Below are 17,162 nucleotides of genomic sequence, written 5' to 3'. Positions count from 1 at the left end.
ATCAATGATTCTCTCTCATCGTTCATGTTTCCATCTCTCTCTTACTCTCTGAAATCAATAAAAATATATTAAAAATAACAAGAAGAACAACAGCTTATGTGCCTATACCTGTAATTCAGGCCCCAGAAGATAAGATTCATGTATCCAGCACATTCTCTTCCTATTACAGGCGGGGGAAATGGTGTCTCAGAAAGGAGAAACTGACTTCCCCGGGTCACACTGAAACGTCATTGCAGAGATGGGACTATGGACACTCAGGCCACCTGGACACCTAACTGCCACCTCCATCAGTTCCCATGCACCCCGCCCTCTGCGGCCTGCCGCCCACAAAGTGCTGGGGTAGTAGACATGACTAGCTGCTGTCACTCTCCTAGTCTCTTCGCAGCTGGGCTTATGCTGCACCATTCCCCCTGACCTGGCCAACACAAATGCCGCCTGTAACTTCATCTACACCCTCTGCGCACTGAGGCGGGATTCCACACCTGCCCCATATCAACAAACAGCATAAGAACTAAGTCTTCAAACAGGTCCACACACGCTCTCCAGACTCAGAAGCTCCCGTAGGCAGTCCCAGCCCCTGGGGCCATCTTTCTGGTCTGCATGGCCCTGAGTCTAAAAGACCGCTAGTCCCTTGCTGAAGCGGGTCCATGCCAGGTGAACAGGGGATGGACCAGGCCACCTAAGACATGAGCTTTCGCCAAAGGACTGCACACGGAGCCTTTCTTTCTGGCCTCCACATCTGTATGTCCAGGGCAAGCCTTGTCAACGTCTCACCCCTGTAAGTACGCAGGTAAACGCAGTCTGGCTTTACTAATTCAGGTACATCAATGGAAAGGCAAGTTGAATTGAAGACTGTTAGGAAATAAACATGGTTTTCTTACTTTCAACCATAGATAACTCCTTCTAACAGTGTTCTTGGGCTGGAGGTACTTCCAAGATAGGCTTTCGTGGGGAGTTTTTTGGGATTGTAATTAGCAGAGCAATTGTGATCATTTCAAAGTCGTTGGAAGCACATCAACCTCACTGGAGAGAATCAACCACTCAAAAACACGATAGCAGTCTCCATGTACACGCCAGCAATTGCCGTGCCAATTGGAAATGCGTGGACTCAAACAGCTGCTGTAAATCTTAGTCCCAATGAAGTGTCAGACATCCCTCCCAGCAAAAACAAACACTAAGTAAATGGATGTTTAAAGGGTGCCAACTATGGGCCAGGCTCTCTCCAATGTGTTCGGAACCACAATACACAAGGCACTTGCCCTGTAGAGCTAACAACCTGGGAGAGAGACACAGTTTTCAAGCTAATTCTATAAACACTATCATTTCAAATCGTCAATGAGGAGATATAACAAAGGGGTCTGACTAGTGGGGGGAGTCAAGAGACGGCACCTGAGCTGAGACCTGAATGCCAGAGAAAACGCCCGGCAGAGAGAATGGTGAGTGCAAACGCCAACTCAGTCTACACCCGCCTCTGAATAAGACGCAAGGCCAGGATTTCAGCGAAAATGGTTTACTTGGCAGGTGCAGGAAAGATGAGTAAGGGAGCAGGGGAGCAGTGTTAATGTTAAGGGGGGCAAGGCTGTGTGATATTCCAAGATGGGGAAGGACTGAAGAAAGGAGATGTCAATAAGAGATCATTGAGTCAGCTCCATTGCACGTGACTGAAATGGCATCTCCCAGCGACACTCTGGGAAACAGGGCAGAGCCCACCCCTGAGTTATCCCACTGAGAAGCAAAGGAACAGGCGTGTCTATACTCCAATGCCCGCCAGTCCTTGGGCAGGGCAGGGTGCTCCCTAGCACCGCTGCCCACTGCTCATGGGCAGGGCGTCTTCCATGGCTGAAGCCAGTTGACGGAAGGCCTGGCCGGGGTACGTGAGCTGGGTACTGGCAGCATCTGCTGCATGCAGACAGCAGCCTGGAGTGTTCCAGAAGGAAAGCCAGTGAGAATGGCATATGAAACCTGTGTGGGCATGAGTGTAGCACATGACGTCTATGAGGAAGGCAGGGACCAGCTCATGGGAAGCCTGGCAGGCCACGATGAGCTCAAATTTTAATCTAAGGGCGTTGGGAAGACAGCTGAAAAACAGAGAGCAGCAGAGCGTGGAGGAGTCCATAGGGCAGCGGTTCTCAGCCTGTGGGTCGCGACCCTTTGGGGGTCCAACGCCCCTTTCACAGGGGCCGCCTAAGACCATCAGAAAACACATATATAATTACATATTGTTTTTGTGATGAATCACTATGCTTTAATTATGTTCAACTTGTAATAATGAACTTGGGGATCACCACAACATGAGGAACTGTATTAAAGGGTCGCGGCATTAGGAGGGTTGAGAACCACTGCCATAGAGGAAGTGCTGGCGGATGAGAGGGTGGCTTCCACTGGCACAGGTGTGTGCAAAGGGGACAGACCCGGCTGTGCTGCGACAGGACTGACATGGGTTAGGTGTGAGGGGGAGTAAAGGAGACGTGAAGGAGTGGAACTAGCCAACTTCTACGATTCATAACGCTCATAGCCCATGACTTTTTTTAAAAAGCAATCAAAACTATCTCTTTTTAAAAGTTCCAGTTCTTTTTAATAATGCCATCAATGCATGTGAACCATCACTCCAAACAAAAGCTAGCGCCTGGACAATCACCTACTTCTAACCTATTTTCCCTCTACACCATTCTCCCCGACTCCTCCAACCCAACGTAACCAACACCCTGAATTCATGTATTACTAAAATGTATATCTTTTTGCTTTATTAAAAGGGCATCATACTGTTTATAACTGTAGGGACTTACTGTTTTGCCCAATAAGTATTTTGTTAACGTATATCCATATGACTGAGCGTCACTGCAATTCATTGTTTTAACTGCTGTGTGATATTCCATCAGGTAAGTATACTACTAATTTTTTAAAAAATATATTTCATTGATTTTATACGGAGAGGACGGGAGAGGGATAGAGAGCCAGAAACATCAATGAGAAAGAAACATCGATTCAGCTGCCTCTTGCACACTCCCTACTAGGTATGTGCCCGCAACCAAGGTACATGCCCTTGACCGGAATTGAACCTGGGACCCTTGAGTCCGCAGTCCGACGCTCTATCCACTGAGCAAAACCGGCGAGGGCAGTATACTACTAATTTATTCATCCACTCCCTCTTGGTGGGCATTTGAGTTTTTCTCCAGATTTCTGCCATCGTAAACAGTGCAGCTATGACCATTTTTGTATAAGCAAGATTTCTATTAGGTATATATAAATCTGTGAAATTGCTGGTTTGAGATATTCACTGTTACAAGATAGTTCCGTTCATTTTCCAAAGTAGCTACATAAAAATACCAGCAACGCTACAAGGCCCTGTCTATCCACAGTCCCTCCAACACTTGGTATTGTCCGAGTGTCCTTTTTTTTTTCCTAACCAAATTATTTTGAATTAAGATTATCTTCCTCGTCTGGATTTGGGTTTCCCTGACCAGTAATGAGGCTAAACATTCCTTCACTGGTCTACCAGCCATAGGGCTTCCTCTTCTCTGAAATATCTGTTCCTGTTTTTTGCCATTTTTCTTCCGTGTATTTTTGTTTTTCTTTTTTTATTCTTTTTTAAAATATATTTTATTGATTTTTTACATAGAGGAATGGAGAGAGATAGAGAGTTAGAAACATCGATGAGAGAGAAACATCTATCAGCTGCCTCCTGCACATCTCCTACTGGGGATGTGCCCGCAACCAAGGTACAGGCCCTTGACCGGAATCGAACCCGGGACCTTTCAGTCCACAGGCCGACGCTCTATCCACTGAGCCAAACCGGTTACGGCTATTTTTGTTTTTCTTACCGACATCATCAGCCTGCTTCCTGCCTGTAGATGCTGGGGCTCAAGATCATTTTATGTTCTGAAAAGTCAGCCTTATTTCATCTAGACTTTGGACAACAGGAAGTGTCAGTAGCTAAACTCACAGTTCGCTTTGAGACGTGGCCCCTGCCCTCCCTCTCTCCCCATATAATTTCAAGTACTTTGGCACTGCTAGGCTTTATGACATCCAGTTTCCTTTCTATGAGTCGTTTTGTCCAACAAACAGGATTCCCTGGGACTGTCTTAATCTCCTCAGAGATCTTAACAAGGGGAGTGATGGTCATGCCCTTGATTTGGTCTTGACCTTAAAGCTGAGTGTTCATAGCCATGCCTTTAGTTTTGAACTTTGCCCCTACAGCTATGGCCTATTTTGAGAATATTTTACAGCCCATAGAGGTTGAAAATGAGAGATGATTGTTCCTTTCAACACAGTAAACCCCAGGATTTCTAGACTTTCTCGGTTCCCTTCCAGTTTCTAGGCTTGCAAAGGAGCCGGTTTTTATCTGTCATCACTTCTTTGTTTCTAATGAAATACAGTTAGTTTGGCCGAGCCGGCACGGCCATGGGTGAACCTGAGAGGGGGTGGTGAAGGATTTAGAAAAGACAGACAAGAGAAGAAAGCTGGGCGCTAGGTGGGACGCTGCCCTCTCTGATGGCGAGACAGCACCCAGGCCTGCAAGCCGAGTCCTTATTTTATAGGCAGATTCCTCGAGGCAAAGTAAGGGCATGGTCAAGATGTTGACAACATTCTCGTGGGTTTCCAATCTACTCAATTACATGCACCTGATCAAGCTTTGTTTACTTGCTGCACCTCCCGCAGCCCGTATCACTCAGCCACATGGGAACACAGGTTCGGACCATAAGGTCGAGCTTTCAACTGTAACCTTTGGCTATAACTGTGCTGGGACTTGCATGTGGCTTTGCCACGAGAGGATCGTGCCCTCTCACTAGTCCCAGGCTTGAACCTGTCCCAACGCTGTAGCCGCTCTCCACGGTTAGTAACAACTAACTCGCACTAACAATATTCTGTTTCAAAACTACTTCTCCCAAAGCCATAAATTCAGTAGGTATATTTTCTGCCTTCTAAATCAAGCATGTCAAACTCAAAGGCTAACACAGGCCAAATAAACAAGGTTTAAGTTTATGTGGGCCGCAAGAAAACAAAAGCTTCTATTTTCATAGAAACGTAGGATTATTTCAACAGTGACATGCAGAATACAAAGGGCTGAAATAAATGAGTAATCGTTAACATAAAATAGAACATTTTAATAAAAATTGATATTTTTTCTTGAACATTAACTTACCAGACACTGGATAACTGCACAAATTAATAAGCGTAACGCAAATGAACCTATTTTTCTTGTTCTCCGAAAGCGAAATATTTCCTGCTGCGCACACCAAACAAGTCAGTCCAAGACTAATGACGTGGCAATCGGCTGCTAAAATATTCGCTGCTAGTATTCGTGGAGAGAAATGGTGCGCCTGCGCGTAAGGCGCGTAGGGAAATGAATGCAACATGATTATACTGTGGTAGTCAGTCACTAGCGAACATTGTAGTTCGTTATTAATAATTATGTATAACAGGATATTGTCAAAATTAAGTAACGAAATTTTTATTAAAACGTTTCTTACATACCCTTATATTGGCTGGGCCGCAAAAATATTCGTTGTGGGCCGCATGTGGCCCACAGGCCGCGAGCAGTCTGACATGCTTGCGCTAAAGGGCCCCATGGTTTCCACCGTATCATTGTTCTCACCAGACTCCGCGCATTTTCAGCCTGAAGAATCGCCTCTTCTATTTGGCCACCTTGAAGTCGGTCTTCTAATTTTCTAACACCTGGCTTTGCTTTAACCATATCCAGCTTCTCATTTGTAATCTCTTCTGTGTACTTCCTATATGCGGCACTTTTAGATTTGCTCAAGAATCTTTGTGTACAATACGCTTAGCCTCTCATGTGGACTCTCACATGCAGCCCGCCCCGGAAGGCCGGTGGTCTTCTTCAGCAAGCCCGCCATGACAGCGCCGATGAGCCGAGTACAGTATTTTTAGTCTAAGTGCGTCCTCTTGCCATAGTTGCTTCTCCTCTTATCAGTGAGCCCCCTGGGGTACTGAGTGCTTATCAACAACAGATGAGATAAGAACATCCTGACACAACTTACGTCATTGTTCTATATCAAAACAACTTCCTATCTTTTTTTAAAAAAAAATTAATTATTTTTATTGATTTCAGAGAGGAAGGGAGAAGGAGAGGGAGATAGAGACATCAATGATGAGAGAGAATCATTGATTAGTTGCTTCCTGCATCCCCCACCCGCTACTGGGGATGGAGCCCACAACCCAGGCATGTGCCCTGACCAAGAAATGAACCTTGATCTACTCCTGGATCATAGGTCAACCCTCAACCACACCTGTTGGGCAAAACAACTTCCCTTCTAAAACATTTTCTTGTCTTTGCATAAACAGGATTAAACAGCTTCACTTAAGTCATAAACAAATGGATTTAAAATCATATCAAACCAATACTCAGCAGACACCGAAGCCCGAAGCCTGACCACCCAGGAGAATCTGAATGTGGCCAACAGCCCTGTGAGCTCAGAAGCAGGTCCTTCCCCAGTCGAGCCTCAGATGACACCCAGGCCCCAGCTGACACCCCGAATGCGGCTTGTGAGACGCTGAAGCGGAGGCCTGACTCCTCACTCACAGACTGAGACAACAAATGTGTGTTGTTGGAAACCACTCCATTTGTGGTAACATTTCACAGGGGTTCATAACATGCCCCTTGTGTTTGGGGGGACGGGGGTCCCTTAAAACCACTCTCAGGAGAGTCCTCCAGCTCCGCAGTCAATGCCATGGTTCTCCACCAGATCTCAGATCTGAGCCCCACCAAACCTGGTCACAGCAGAAAAGCAATAATCCCTTTAGAATAAAGGGGTAGAGACGGGCGGTTCTGATTGGATGTTAGCATTTGAGAAGGTGTATAAAAACGGCAGACACCAGAGGAGAGATTCAGAGTCCTCCAGCTCTGCAGTCAGTGCGGTGGTTCTCCAGCAGGTCTGAGATCCGAGCCCCAGCCTACCGGTCACAGCAGACGTTTCTGCAGGATTCCGTTCTGAGCACCTTGATGATGAGCACCAAGACCCCACCCACACTCCTGCAGCTGGCAGGAGAGAGCCTGCTGAGGGACCCGGCCTCAGCCGTCACAGCTCTGGACTACCTGCCGGCTGAGCTCCTCCCGCCGCTGTTCATTCAGGCCTGCCACAGGAGAATCCGGGAGCCCCTGAAGGCGATGGTGCGCGCCTGGCCCTTCACTGTGCTCCCTCTGGGGACCTGATGAAGCAGCCTGAGGTCATAGTCCTAAAAGCCGTGTTGGATGGGCTTGACGTTCTGCTTGCCCAAGAGGTGAGGCCCCGGAGGTGGAAACTGCGGGTGCTGGATTTAAGGAACATGGGTGCCAACTTCTGAGAATGTGGTGTGGAGACAGCACCCCGAAGTGCTCACCTAGGGGACCAGTGACTGTGCACAGCTCCAGCCCCAACATGGAGCACCCCTTGGCTCCCTTGGAGGTGTTCCTAGACCTTAACTTCAATGCAAGGGACGGGGATGAGTTTCTCATGTACATCATCCAATGGACCAAGGAGAGGGAAGGGTTGCTACACCTGTGCTGCAAGGCGGTGAGGATTTCTGAGGTGCCCTTCCAGAGGGTCAGGAGGGTCCTGGATGGGGTGCAGCTGGACTGCATCCAGGAGGTGGAAGTGAACTGCATCTGGGACCTGCCCACCCTGGGGACGTTTGGTCTCTACCTGGGTCAGATGAGTAACCTGCAGAGACTCTCTCTCTCCTACATCGACGTGTTGGCTGAGGAGGAGGACCGGGAGGAGGAAGAGGATTGGGACAGGAAACAGCAGGAGGAGCCGCGATCCTTTTCCCAATTCCTCTCTCAGATGCTCAGGCTGCGGCACCTCCGGGACCTCAACATGGATTGTCCCTCCTTCCTCCAAGGCCGTCTGGACCAGATGCTCAGGTGCCTGCAGACCCCCTTGGACAAACTCCCCATGGAAAATTGCCAGAGGCTGACGCATTCAGACCTGACACCCCTGTTCCAGTGCCCGAACCTCAGGCAGCTGAAGTCCCTGCATCTGTTTCGCCTCAGCCTCGCGGATTTTAGTCCCGAGTCCCTCCGAGCTCTGCTGGAGGCAGTGGCACCCACCCTCCAGGACCTGGGCCTGGATAACTGTGGGATGGTGGACTCCCAAGTCCAGGCCATCCTGCCTGTCCTGAGCCATTGTCACCAGCTCAGGGAGTTCACCATCTCTGAGAACAACTTCTCCGTGGCCACCGTGGAGAAGCTGCTACACCACACAGCCGGGCTGCGCAGTTTAGAGTTCGAGCTGTACCCCGTCCCCCTGGAGTGTTACAGGATCCAGGGGACCATCAACCAGGAGAGACTTGCCCAGATCCGGGCTGAGCTCATGGGGATACTGAGGGAGTTAGGACAGCCCAGGACCATCTGTCTTGCCACCGAGCACTTTGGCGATAGTGAGCTTTATGTTGTGGCATTTCCATGACATGGAGCCCGTGCTGTGCCCTGTAGTGACCCTGCTCCCTGGGTGCACCAGCAAAGGCTTCTTTCTGGGCCTTTGGAAGCTGAAACCTCGGACCAGGGTGCAGTATGCAGGGGGCACCCACGTTTCAGGTTCATGCTCAGTGTGCATGGGGAAAGGGAGGACCCAGCCCGGGTACAGGATTGCAGGGGCAAAAGTTGGGGAGTTCATGGGACCTCAAAGGCAAAGTGTCCTACAATCAGAAACATGAATCTGATTTGCTTGGGGAGGAGGCAAGATTTGGGTTCAAGGTGCATGTGTGGGAGTTAATCCTGGGGTGGTTGGTGGTAAAGGGATGATGAGAAATAAAGATAATTTCAAAGGCAAAAAAAAAAACCACCACTCTCAGGTTCAGTGATTCACTAGGATTGTCAGAACTCAACAGAACTGTTATACAGTTTATACAGTGAAAAGATACATATTAAAATCAGCAGTAAAAAGAAGGCACATAGGGCAGCAGCCAGGAGACACCCATTGTCCTCTCCCAGTGGAGTCATATGGACAATTCTTAATTCTCCCGGCAACGATGTGTGACAATGTGCAAGGAGTATTGTCAGCCAGGGAAAGTCACGCAAGCCTTGGCATCCAGGTCTTTCCGTGGAGGTCGCTCAGGTAGACAGGCCTCACCAACCAGGTGGCTGACCTTGGTCTCCAGCCTCTCCGAGGTCAAGCTGATGACGCCTCCCGGCCCAAGGCCCCCAGGTGAACGAAGACGCTCTAATCAGGCAGGATATTCCAAAGGATTAGAGATTACGTTCCAGCGCCTTTCTTTCTTTGGACAGTGCAGAGTTAACCCTTCCCTGCACACCCCTTACCTTCAGGAGTGGGATTCTTGAAGGCAGAGAAAGAGGACAGGAAACCAAGGTGTTTCAACCTTTATACCTTTACCGGCCTTATGGTCAGAGAGTTTCCGGGATGTAAACCATAGAGCCAGAAGGCAGGGTGCAGGGGCGAGGAGGCGGAGACGGGGCACTCGCCCAGAAGTTTCTCCTGATTAGCCACTGAATAGAAGGCAAGCTTCCCCTGCTCGAGGTCCAGCCAGATGCCCACCACCCTAGGTTTTTCTGAGCCGAGGACAGTTTCCTTGACCATGTGCCACATCGAGAGCTGGCTGGTTCCCTTCCACTCCACACACCAGGAGTCCCTGGTCCTTCCCAGCATCTGGTCGCGGCTCATCCCCCAGGAAGCCACGCCAATCGCCCAGTGACTGCACTGCTGAGTGTCCACTTCCCAGTACTGCTGCCCAGAAGAGAAGGCCTGGGAGCATAAGACCTGGCAGATGGTAAACCTGTCGTGACTCCAGGCATAAAGCTGTGGGATGTGAGATACAGTCACCTTCCTGCGGTCCTCCGACAGCTCCAGGCTACAGGGCAGGCTCCCCAGGTCAAAGGTTGGACTGACAGCCCCTGAAGAAAAGAGAAAAACAAGAACATAACCAGCCAGCTCTGACTGTCCCTGCTCAGAGGTCCTCAGAGAGCAAAAGCAGCTCTGTATCTTTGGGTGTGATAAAGTTCTACTCGGACTGGCATTAATACAGGTATGGCAAACACTTGCTGCTCTCTGATGTTTGCTGACAATACCCCTTTCCCTCCTTAGCCTCCACTTACCATCAACCTTCTTCCAGGGAGCCCTCCCTGCGTCCCACCCAGCAAAAAGGCACCTCTTGCTTTGCTCGATACCCCCCATGTTTTAGCTGTTCTCTAATGTACCATCTTCTACTTGGAGCACAGTGACATGACCACGGCTGTCCATCTCTCGCTAGTTATAATACATAAGCTTCCTGATTAAGGATCATGTCTTATTCATTTTGTATATTTTATACTGTTCCCTGCTGAGTAAAAAGATGTGAATACATACATAGCATTTCTACTCTAGGCACATTTAAACACATTCACTCATCTAACCCTTATGGCAATCCCTGGAGGAAGTAGGACTATTATGTTCTCCATCTTACAGATGAGGGGTCCGGGACGCTGGGAGGTTACCTAACTTGTCCAAGATCACAGAGCTAGTGAGCAGGAGCTAGGAGTCAAACCCACGCTGTCTGGGTCCAGGATCCGTGCCCTCAGTGACCACTCCAGACTGGGACAGCGGACGGGGGAGTGGGCAGTTGGCTGCCTATGGTGGTACCAGCATGGATGCCCACAGGTGGCCTGAGCTCCCAGTGACCATGGGTCTGGGTCAGCCTGGAATTTGGGAGCTTTTCATTCCCTTCGTCTTTGTAATCAGCTCCCCACGGGAAGGGCTCGTGTGAGGTGCTGGGCCTAGCGGCAGGGAGATGGACAAGCACACTGTCCCAGCTCCCGTCTGCAGCCGGCCGAACGCAAGTTTTAAGCAGACCACATACTTACATTGAACAAACCTGGATGCAAGGAGGCTCTGGTCAGTCCGTGGGCATGAGGAAGAAGACAGACCTTCCGGGAGTTTAACTAAGAAATAAAAAAAATTGGGAGGGGGGAAAAGTTTTATAAAAGCAAGTAGACGGTATCTAAGCCTCACGATCAGAGCAATGGCTTGTCTTCGCAGCAGCAGCAGCACCTTTAGCGTCAGGGCGCGACCAGGCAGTGCAGCCAGCTCAGGGTCGTCCAGCCCCATGTTCTCACTGAGCCTTTTCCCACCCTTTCCTCCCTGAACCCTAAACTCGTTGCTGGCTCCTTGTTCATCTCTATAGTCTAAGAACCAAGCCTAGTGTCAGGTATCTAGGAAGTGTATTTAGCAAATAAATTAACTAAGACAGTTCCAGGAGACAACAGTGCCCTGACATCCAGGATATCCACAAACCCCGTGTCAGTGGTTTATTTTTATTTTATTTTTTAATATTTTTATTGATTTCAGAGAGGAACGGAGAGGGAGAGGGAGAGAGAAATATCAATGATGAGAGAGTATCATGGATCAGCTGCGGCCTGCAGGCCCCACACTGGGGATCAAGCTTGCAACCTGGACATGGGCCCTGACCGGGAATCAAACCATGACCTCCTGGTTCATAGGTTGATGCTCAACCACTGAGCCACACTGGCTGGGCTCAATGCTTTAAACTGTTATAAAAACTGGGAAACGTGAGTTGGTGTGAGATTCATCTCAACTCACTGACACCTCCTACTTCCTTCTCAATGTACTAAAGTTTAACTGTTAACTTAAAGCTACTGTGTGCTTCCAATGCCCACATAGTAGGTAGAAGAAGAGAAAGTAAAGGAGACGTCACAGTGCGGACTATGAAGGTAAAATCTTCCCCCATGTGTATCTTCTTGTTGCTGTTAATCCCACAGAGGATATTTTTCCATTGATATTTAGAGAGAGTGGAAGGAAGGGGGAGAGACACAGAGAGAGAAACATTGATTGGTTGTCTCCAGCACACACCCTTACCGAGGCCAGGGATCAAGCCTGCCACCAAGATATATGCCCTTGATCAAAATCGAACCTGGAACCCTTCAGTCTGCAGGCTGATGCTCTATCCACTGAGCCAAGCTGGCTAAGGCCAGGCTTTATCTTTTTAAAACGTAGCCAGGATCCCTGGGGAATATAAAATAATAACATAGCACTATTCTGTGTAAGTAAAATTGTTCGGCATAAAATGTGATTTCTATGGCAGCGCATGGAGTACTTACATAGGGACAAAGGAAAGCACTGTGATGAGCCAGTCAAATGGCGTGGCAACTGTTAAAGCACTGACTTGAAGAACACTATCTATTGTCTTTAAAACGATCCTGTGAGCCCGGCTGGCGTGGCTCAGTGGTTGAGCATCGACTGATGAACCAGGAGGTCACGGTTCGATTCCCGGTCAGGGCACATGCCTGGGTTGCAGGCTTGATCCCCAGGGTGGGGCGTGCAGGAGGCAGCCGATCCATGATTCTCTCTCATCATTGATGTTTCTGTCTCTCTCTCCCTCTCCCTTCCTAAATAAAACAATCCTGTGACATCCCAGCTGGTTTGGCTCAATGGCTAGAGCATCAGCTTGCAGACTGAAGGATACCAGGTTCAATTCCTGATCAAGGGCACATGCCTGGGTTGTAAGCCAGTCCCCAGTAAGGGGCATGCAGGAGGCAGCCGATCCGAGTCTCTCTCATCATTGATGTTTCTCTCTCTCTCTCTCTCCCTCCCTCCTTCCCTCCCTCTCTCCTTCTCCCTCTCCCTTCCTTCCTCTCTTTGAAATGAATTTTTTAAAAAATATTTTTTTTAAAAATCCTGTGACAACTTCAGGGAATGATGTTTCAGAATATGGGGGTATATCAGATCCTTTGCTTTAAAAATGTTCTGGACTGGTCCAAATAGCCAAAAACAACATAATCACTAAGGAATAACTATATTGTACTTGCTAAGGCATACTTAAATGTTATAAATTGAATTTTCAAAGAATACTATAAGAGGTATGCTTCATTCCTCAAAAAATTAAAACAGAAATTACCATATGATCCAGCCATTCATTCCACTTCTGGGGATACAGTCAAAAGAACTGACAGCAGGATCTTGAAGCGATATTTGCACACCCATGTTCACAGCTGTGTTATTCACAATAGCCAAGAGGTGGGAGCAACCCAGTGTCCATTGCTGGTTAAATGGATAAGCAAAATGCACCATATGCATACAATGGAATACTGCTCAGCCTTAAGAAAGAAGAGAATTCTGACACATGCCACAACGGCGATGACCCTTGAAAACATTATACTAAGTGAAACAAGCCAGTCACAAAAAGACAATAGCTGTGTGGTTCCACTTACATCTGGTCCCTAGAGCAATCACACTCATAGAAACTGGAAGTGAATGTGGGGTGGGGAGTTCCCGTTTAAACAATAGTATAGAGTTTCAGTTTTGCCTAATTAAAAAGATCTGGAGCTTGGTTGTACAGGAAAGTCAATGTACTTAACACGACCAGACTGTATGCTTAAAAATGGCTAAGATGGTGGGTTTATGGAAATGAACCTGCCACCTCAGCATGTGCCCTGATCGGGAATCGAACCTGCGACCTTTCGGTGCATGGGATGACGCTCAACCAACGGAGCCACACTGGCCAGGGCATAAAGTTGAAGGTTTTATTAAATAAAGGCATTTACTAGTTAAAAATGAAAAGCGGCCTATTTCCGAATCACCTCCGATAGATAACACTGATGAATGGTAAGCCAGCAAAGTCTGGTCCAGACTGATGTACAGGTCTTAGAAAATGAGTTTCTATCTCATCAAGGGCCTGTGTTCTATTACAACTCCAGTCACTTCCAAAAACATAGGCAGCCGCGAAATACCTCAGCCCCATCTCTCCTCACATACACCACAGTGACATGCAGTGGGGCCCTGGGTCACATCCCCAGACAACCATGGAACACTTTGCCTTCCCCCCAACTTCCCTACTTAACCCTCCTCTCCAAATAAACTCAACTCACCCTGCTTTTGTTCTTCAGGCGGCTCTTTCCCCGTGAAGTTTTCTTGCAATTTCCCCCGGATGTCTTCTAGGTCATGCAGAATGTCTCTCATTTTGTCCTCAGCTGTGTTGGAAGTCGCTAGCTTTGGAGAAATCAAGGAATGGTCCACCCCACCAGAAAAAGCCTATTGATGAAGCATTTAAAAAAGAAAAGAAAGTCTCCCAGGAATGCATCAAATAGTATACTCCAGTGTTGCAACCCATCTATAATTTTCCACTTACCTCCTAACGAGTTTTTAAAACATAATTAGGCCCTCAAAATACACACTTTGAAAATAATCTGGAGTAATACATAGTACAGCAGAAGTATTAAAGAGGGGGGGGTGATGGATGATTTTCACTTATATTCTTTAAACGGCTATGTATTTTCTCATCCTTTTGTACAATAAATATCAATTTCTTAAGTAATACTAAAACAAGTCAAAAAATAAGTCAAAAGTTGTTAGGCCCATATAATTTACAAAGTAAATAATACAGATAGCCACTGAGCTAAGCCACAAGGCTAGGCTCATCTTCCCCAGACTCTTATCATGATAGCATATACCTTCTCACCCAGGCCCCGCTCTCTGGGGCCTCCAACACGTGCTCACGGATTTTCTTGCACTTCAGGTCCTATGAGTCCCCAATACAGCCTCCCATCCGCTACTTCCCACCTGTAGCACCAGCACCGGACTTTCCTTCCCAACTTTGCATAAGCCACCGCCCACTGTTTTCACCAATCGTAACAGTAGCAGGCACCACTTACTGAGTTCCTTCCACTGCTCACCTCGAATTTGCATAACAACCTTCCATGGTGGGTTTATTATCCCCATTTTGCCAAAGAAAAAGCTAATGTTTGTGAAGTTGAGCTAAAATTTGCCATACTTCATTGTATTGCCCTACATTTTCTCATTGCTAAAGCACTTTTTTTATACACCATCCCTTTCAATCCCAACATTTCACTGCTGCAGGCCTCATTATTCCTACTTTACAGGTAGAAACCTGAGATTCAGAGAGATGAAATGACTTGCCCAAGCTCATAATACTAATGTTACATCCCTAAAGTCCCACCTATTCACCCATTCAGTGGGCAGTGCCTAGCACTGTGCCAGGCCTGGGGATACAAGGGTGAACAAAAGAACAAAAGCCCTCAAGGTCTCCACCCTCATGACGCTTAGAGTCCAGGGCTAGAGAAGAGGGAGGGCAGACGTGAGTAAATTGTGGCTGTGCTAACGGCTGCCCATGGAAGTTACATGGAGTCATGAGAGAGAGCGCCTCTAATAGGGGGATGTGCCCGGTTCAAGGAAAGCAGTGAAGGATTTTCCAGGACAGTGATGATCTCCTTGGGGTCTGAAGGATGAGCAGGCATTCCCTAGGTGACAGGGCGAAAGAAGAACATTCCATGGAGTGCACCCTGTGGTGGGGGAAAGTGTGGCAACACCCTGGAGGGCAGACGTGGGCCAGCGCGGCCGGGACCTGAAGAGCCAGGAAGAGCTGGGTGAAATGAGATGGGAGAGGAGGCAGGGACAGAATCCTGCGGGCTCTTGTTGGTTCTGTGAGGATGAATCCTGCACAACAGATGCCACTGGAGTGTTTTAAGCGTTTGAGTTCCATGATCAGATCTGCACTTGAGAGGGTCACTCTGATGACCCCGAGGACAGCAGACTAGAGGCGGTGGAGTGGAGCAATTAGGAGGCTCCTGGAGAAATCCAGGCAAGACGTGATCATAAGCTTGGATTAGAGAAGTCTCAAGGGAGCTCAGGAGCAATAAATAGAGCCCGGCCAGGGTGACTCAGTGGTTGAGCGTTGACCTATGAACCAGGAGGTCATGGTTCGATTCCTGGTCAGGGCTATGCCCAGGTTGTGGGTTCCATCCCCAGTGTAGGGTGTGCAGGAGGCAGCCAATCAATGATTCCCTCTCGTTATTGATGTTTCTGTCTCTCTCTCTCTCTCCCTCTCCTTTCCTCTCTGAAATACATAAAATATATTTGAAAAAAGAAAATAGTAAACAGATTCAAGAGATGTTTTGGCAGGTGAGGGAGGAGGTGCATGATTCTCAGGTTTCTGGCTTGTGCCCTTGGAAGAATAACCAGCAGTCAGATGGGGAATTCCCCCAGAGGAACAGCTTGGGGCATGTTAGGTGTCATGTGCCTTTGTGATACTAAGAGGCGACTGTGAGAAGGAAGACACCAGCCTAGAGCTCAGAGAAGTGGCTGGGCTGGAGCTGTTTGTGCCGATTAAAGCCATGGGTGTGGGGAAGAGAAAGGGACCCACAGATGAGCCTTGAGGAATCCCAACATTTCACTGCTAAGCAGAGGCGAGTGAGCCTGCAGAACAGACTGGAAAGGAGCAGCCAGCGAGAGAGAAACGGGAAGGCTTGTGGGCAGAAGCTAAGGGAAAGGCAAGCTTCAAGGATGAAGGTGTGGTCACCCGTGCCAAAGGCCACTGAAGGCGTGGCTCAGTGGTTGAGCATCGACCTATGCGCCTGGAGATGACAGTTCGATTGCCGGCCAGGGCGCATGCCAGTGTTGCAGGCACAATCCTCAGTGTGGGGCATGCAGGAGGCAGCTGATCAATGTTCTCTCTCATCATTGATGTTTCTATCTCCCTCTCCTCCCTTTCCCTCTGAAATCAATAAAAATATAGTTATAAAAAAAAAGATGAGGACTAGAATGTCTGCAGGATTTACGTAGAGGCCACTGGTGATCTTAGAGCTGGTTAGGCGGGGTGAACAGGGTGGGACCTAGGCCTCTTGAAGCTTCCCTATCACACCTCCAGGCCTTCCTGTTTGGTAGTCCAGCGAAGGGGAAAAGGCAGAGCCTTACTGCATCCATCAACTGCAAAGGCGTTCATGCTGCCCCAGTTGGGAGCTGTCCCCGCCCCTGTCTCCTGCCACACCCTTTCCTCTCCCAGCTTGAGCCTACCATGCCCAGGACGTTCAGTTTGTTCTCTGGCCCAGATTCTGGGAGGTGCCTCTGCTTCTGAAGGCTCCTGACGATGTCTACAAGCCGTTCCACCAGCTCTGCCAGCTCCCGACCAGCTTCCGGGATGCTCTTCGGTGCCGCCGCCTTTAAAAGAGCAAAGCAGAACCCAAAGCTGGACCCAGGAATCAGCTCTACATGGAGTGTGCAGCCTGGATACAGGAACAGGCACGGACTCGACGGAAACATTCAGAGGACAAGAAGGGAGGCTCCCCAGGCCTTTTGCAAGCCCTTTCCCTTATTGATCGTCCTGTGGCCATAAGAGGAAAGCGGAGTCCATCCGTGGGATGGAGGGGAAGGGGGAACGGGAGTAAAGTGTGAAGGGAAGCCTAGGGGCCATTATGAACAGGG

At 48.5% G+C, this 17,162-nt stretch overlaps 2 protein-coding genes across 10 annotated transcripts in view; one reads left to right on the top strand and one right to left on the bottom strand.

The window, feature by feature from the left end:
- Positions 1–7,376: 7,376 nt before the first annotated feature.
- On the top strand, positions 7,377–8,322 carry LOC132219291 (PRAME family member 15-like). Its single transcript, XM_059671663.1, has 2 exons — positions 7,377–8,230; positions 8,295–8,322. The coding sequence occupies exons 1-2, from the start codon at positions 7,377–7,379 to the stop codon at positions 8,320–8,322; spliced, it is 882 nt and encodes a 293-aa protein (XP_059527646.1).
- A 464-nt stretch (positions 8,323–8,786) lies between these two features.
- ADAP2 (ArfGAP with dual PH domains 2) overlaps positions 8,787–17,162 on the bottom strand; it is a 54,473-nt gene continuing 46,097 nt past the window's right edge. For 6 of the 9 annotated variants that reach the window (XM_059669498.1, XM_059669496.1, XM_059669495.1 and 3 more), the window contains 3 exons: positions 16,755–16,898; positions 10,793–10,870; positions 8,787–9,847 (listed from right to left, as the gene is read on the bottom strand). In XM_059669498.1, coding sequence (XP_059525481.1) covers positions 9,318–9,847; positions 10,793–10,870; positions 16,755–16,898 — 752 coding nt within the window. In that variant the 3' untranslated portion in view covers positions 8,787–9,317. Of the gene's footprint in view, positions 9,848–10,792; positions 10,871–13,813; positions 13,977–16,754; positions 16,899–17,162 lie in introns of those variants that run through there. The other 3 variants (XM_059669502.1, XR_009449164.1, XR_009449163.1) reach the window with 3 other exon arrangements.

Source organism: Myotis daubentonii, chromosome 16, assembly GCF_963259705.1.
Source record: "Myotis daubentonii chromosome 16, mMyoDau2.1, whole genome shotgun sequence".
In the NCBI taxonomy this organism is placed as follows: domain Eukaryota; kingdom Metazoa; phylum Chordata; class Mammalia; order Chiroptera; family Vespertilionidae; genus Myotis; species Myotis daubentonii.
This window is presented reverse-complemented; position numbering and strand designations above follow the sequence as displayed.

Bases quoted from the DNA above. Each gene is read 5' to 3' on its own strand.
- LOC132219291 (XM_059671663.1), top strand. From the start codon at position 7,377: ATGGAGCACCCCTTGGCTCCCTTGGAGGTGTTCCTAGACCTTAACTTC. The intron at 8,231-8,294 runs GTACCCCGTCCC...AGACTTGCCCAG, and splicing joins CGCAGTTTAGAGTTCGAGCT to ATCCGGGCTGAGCTCATGGG.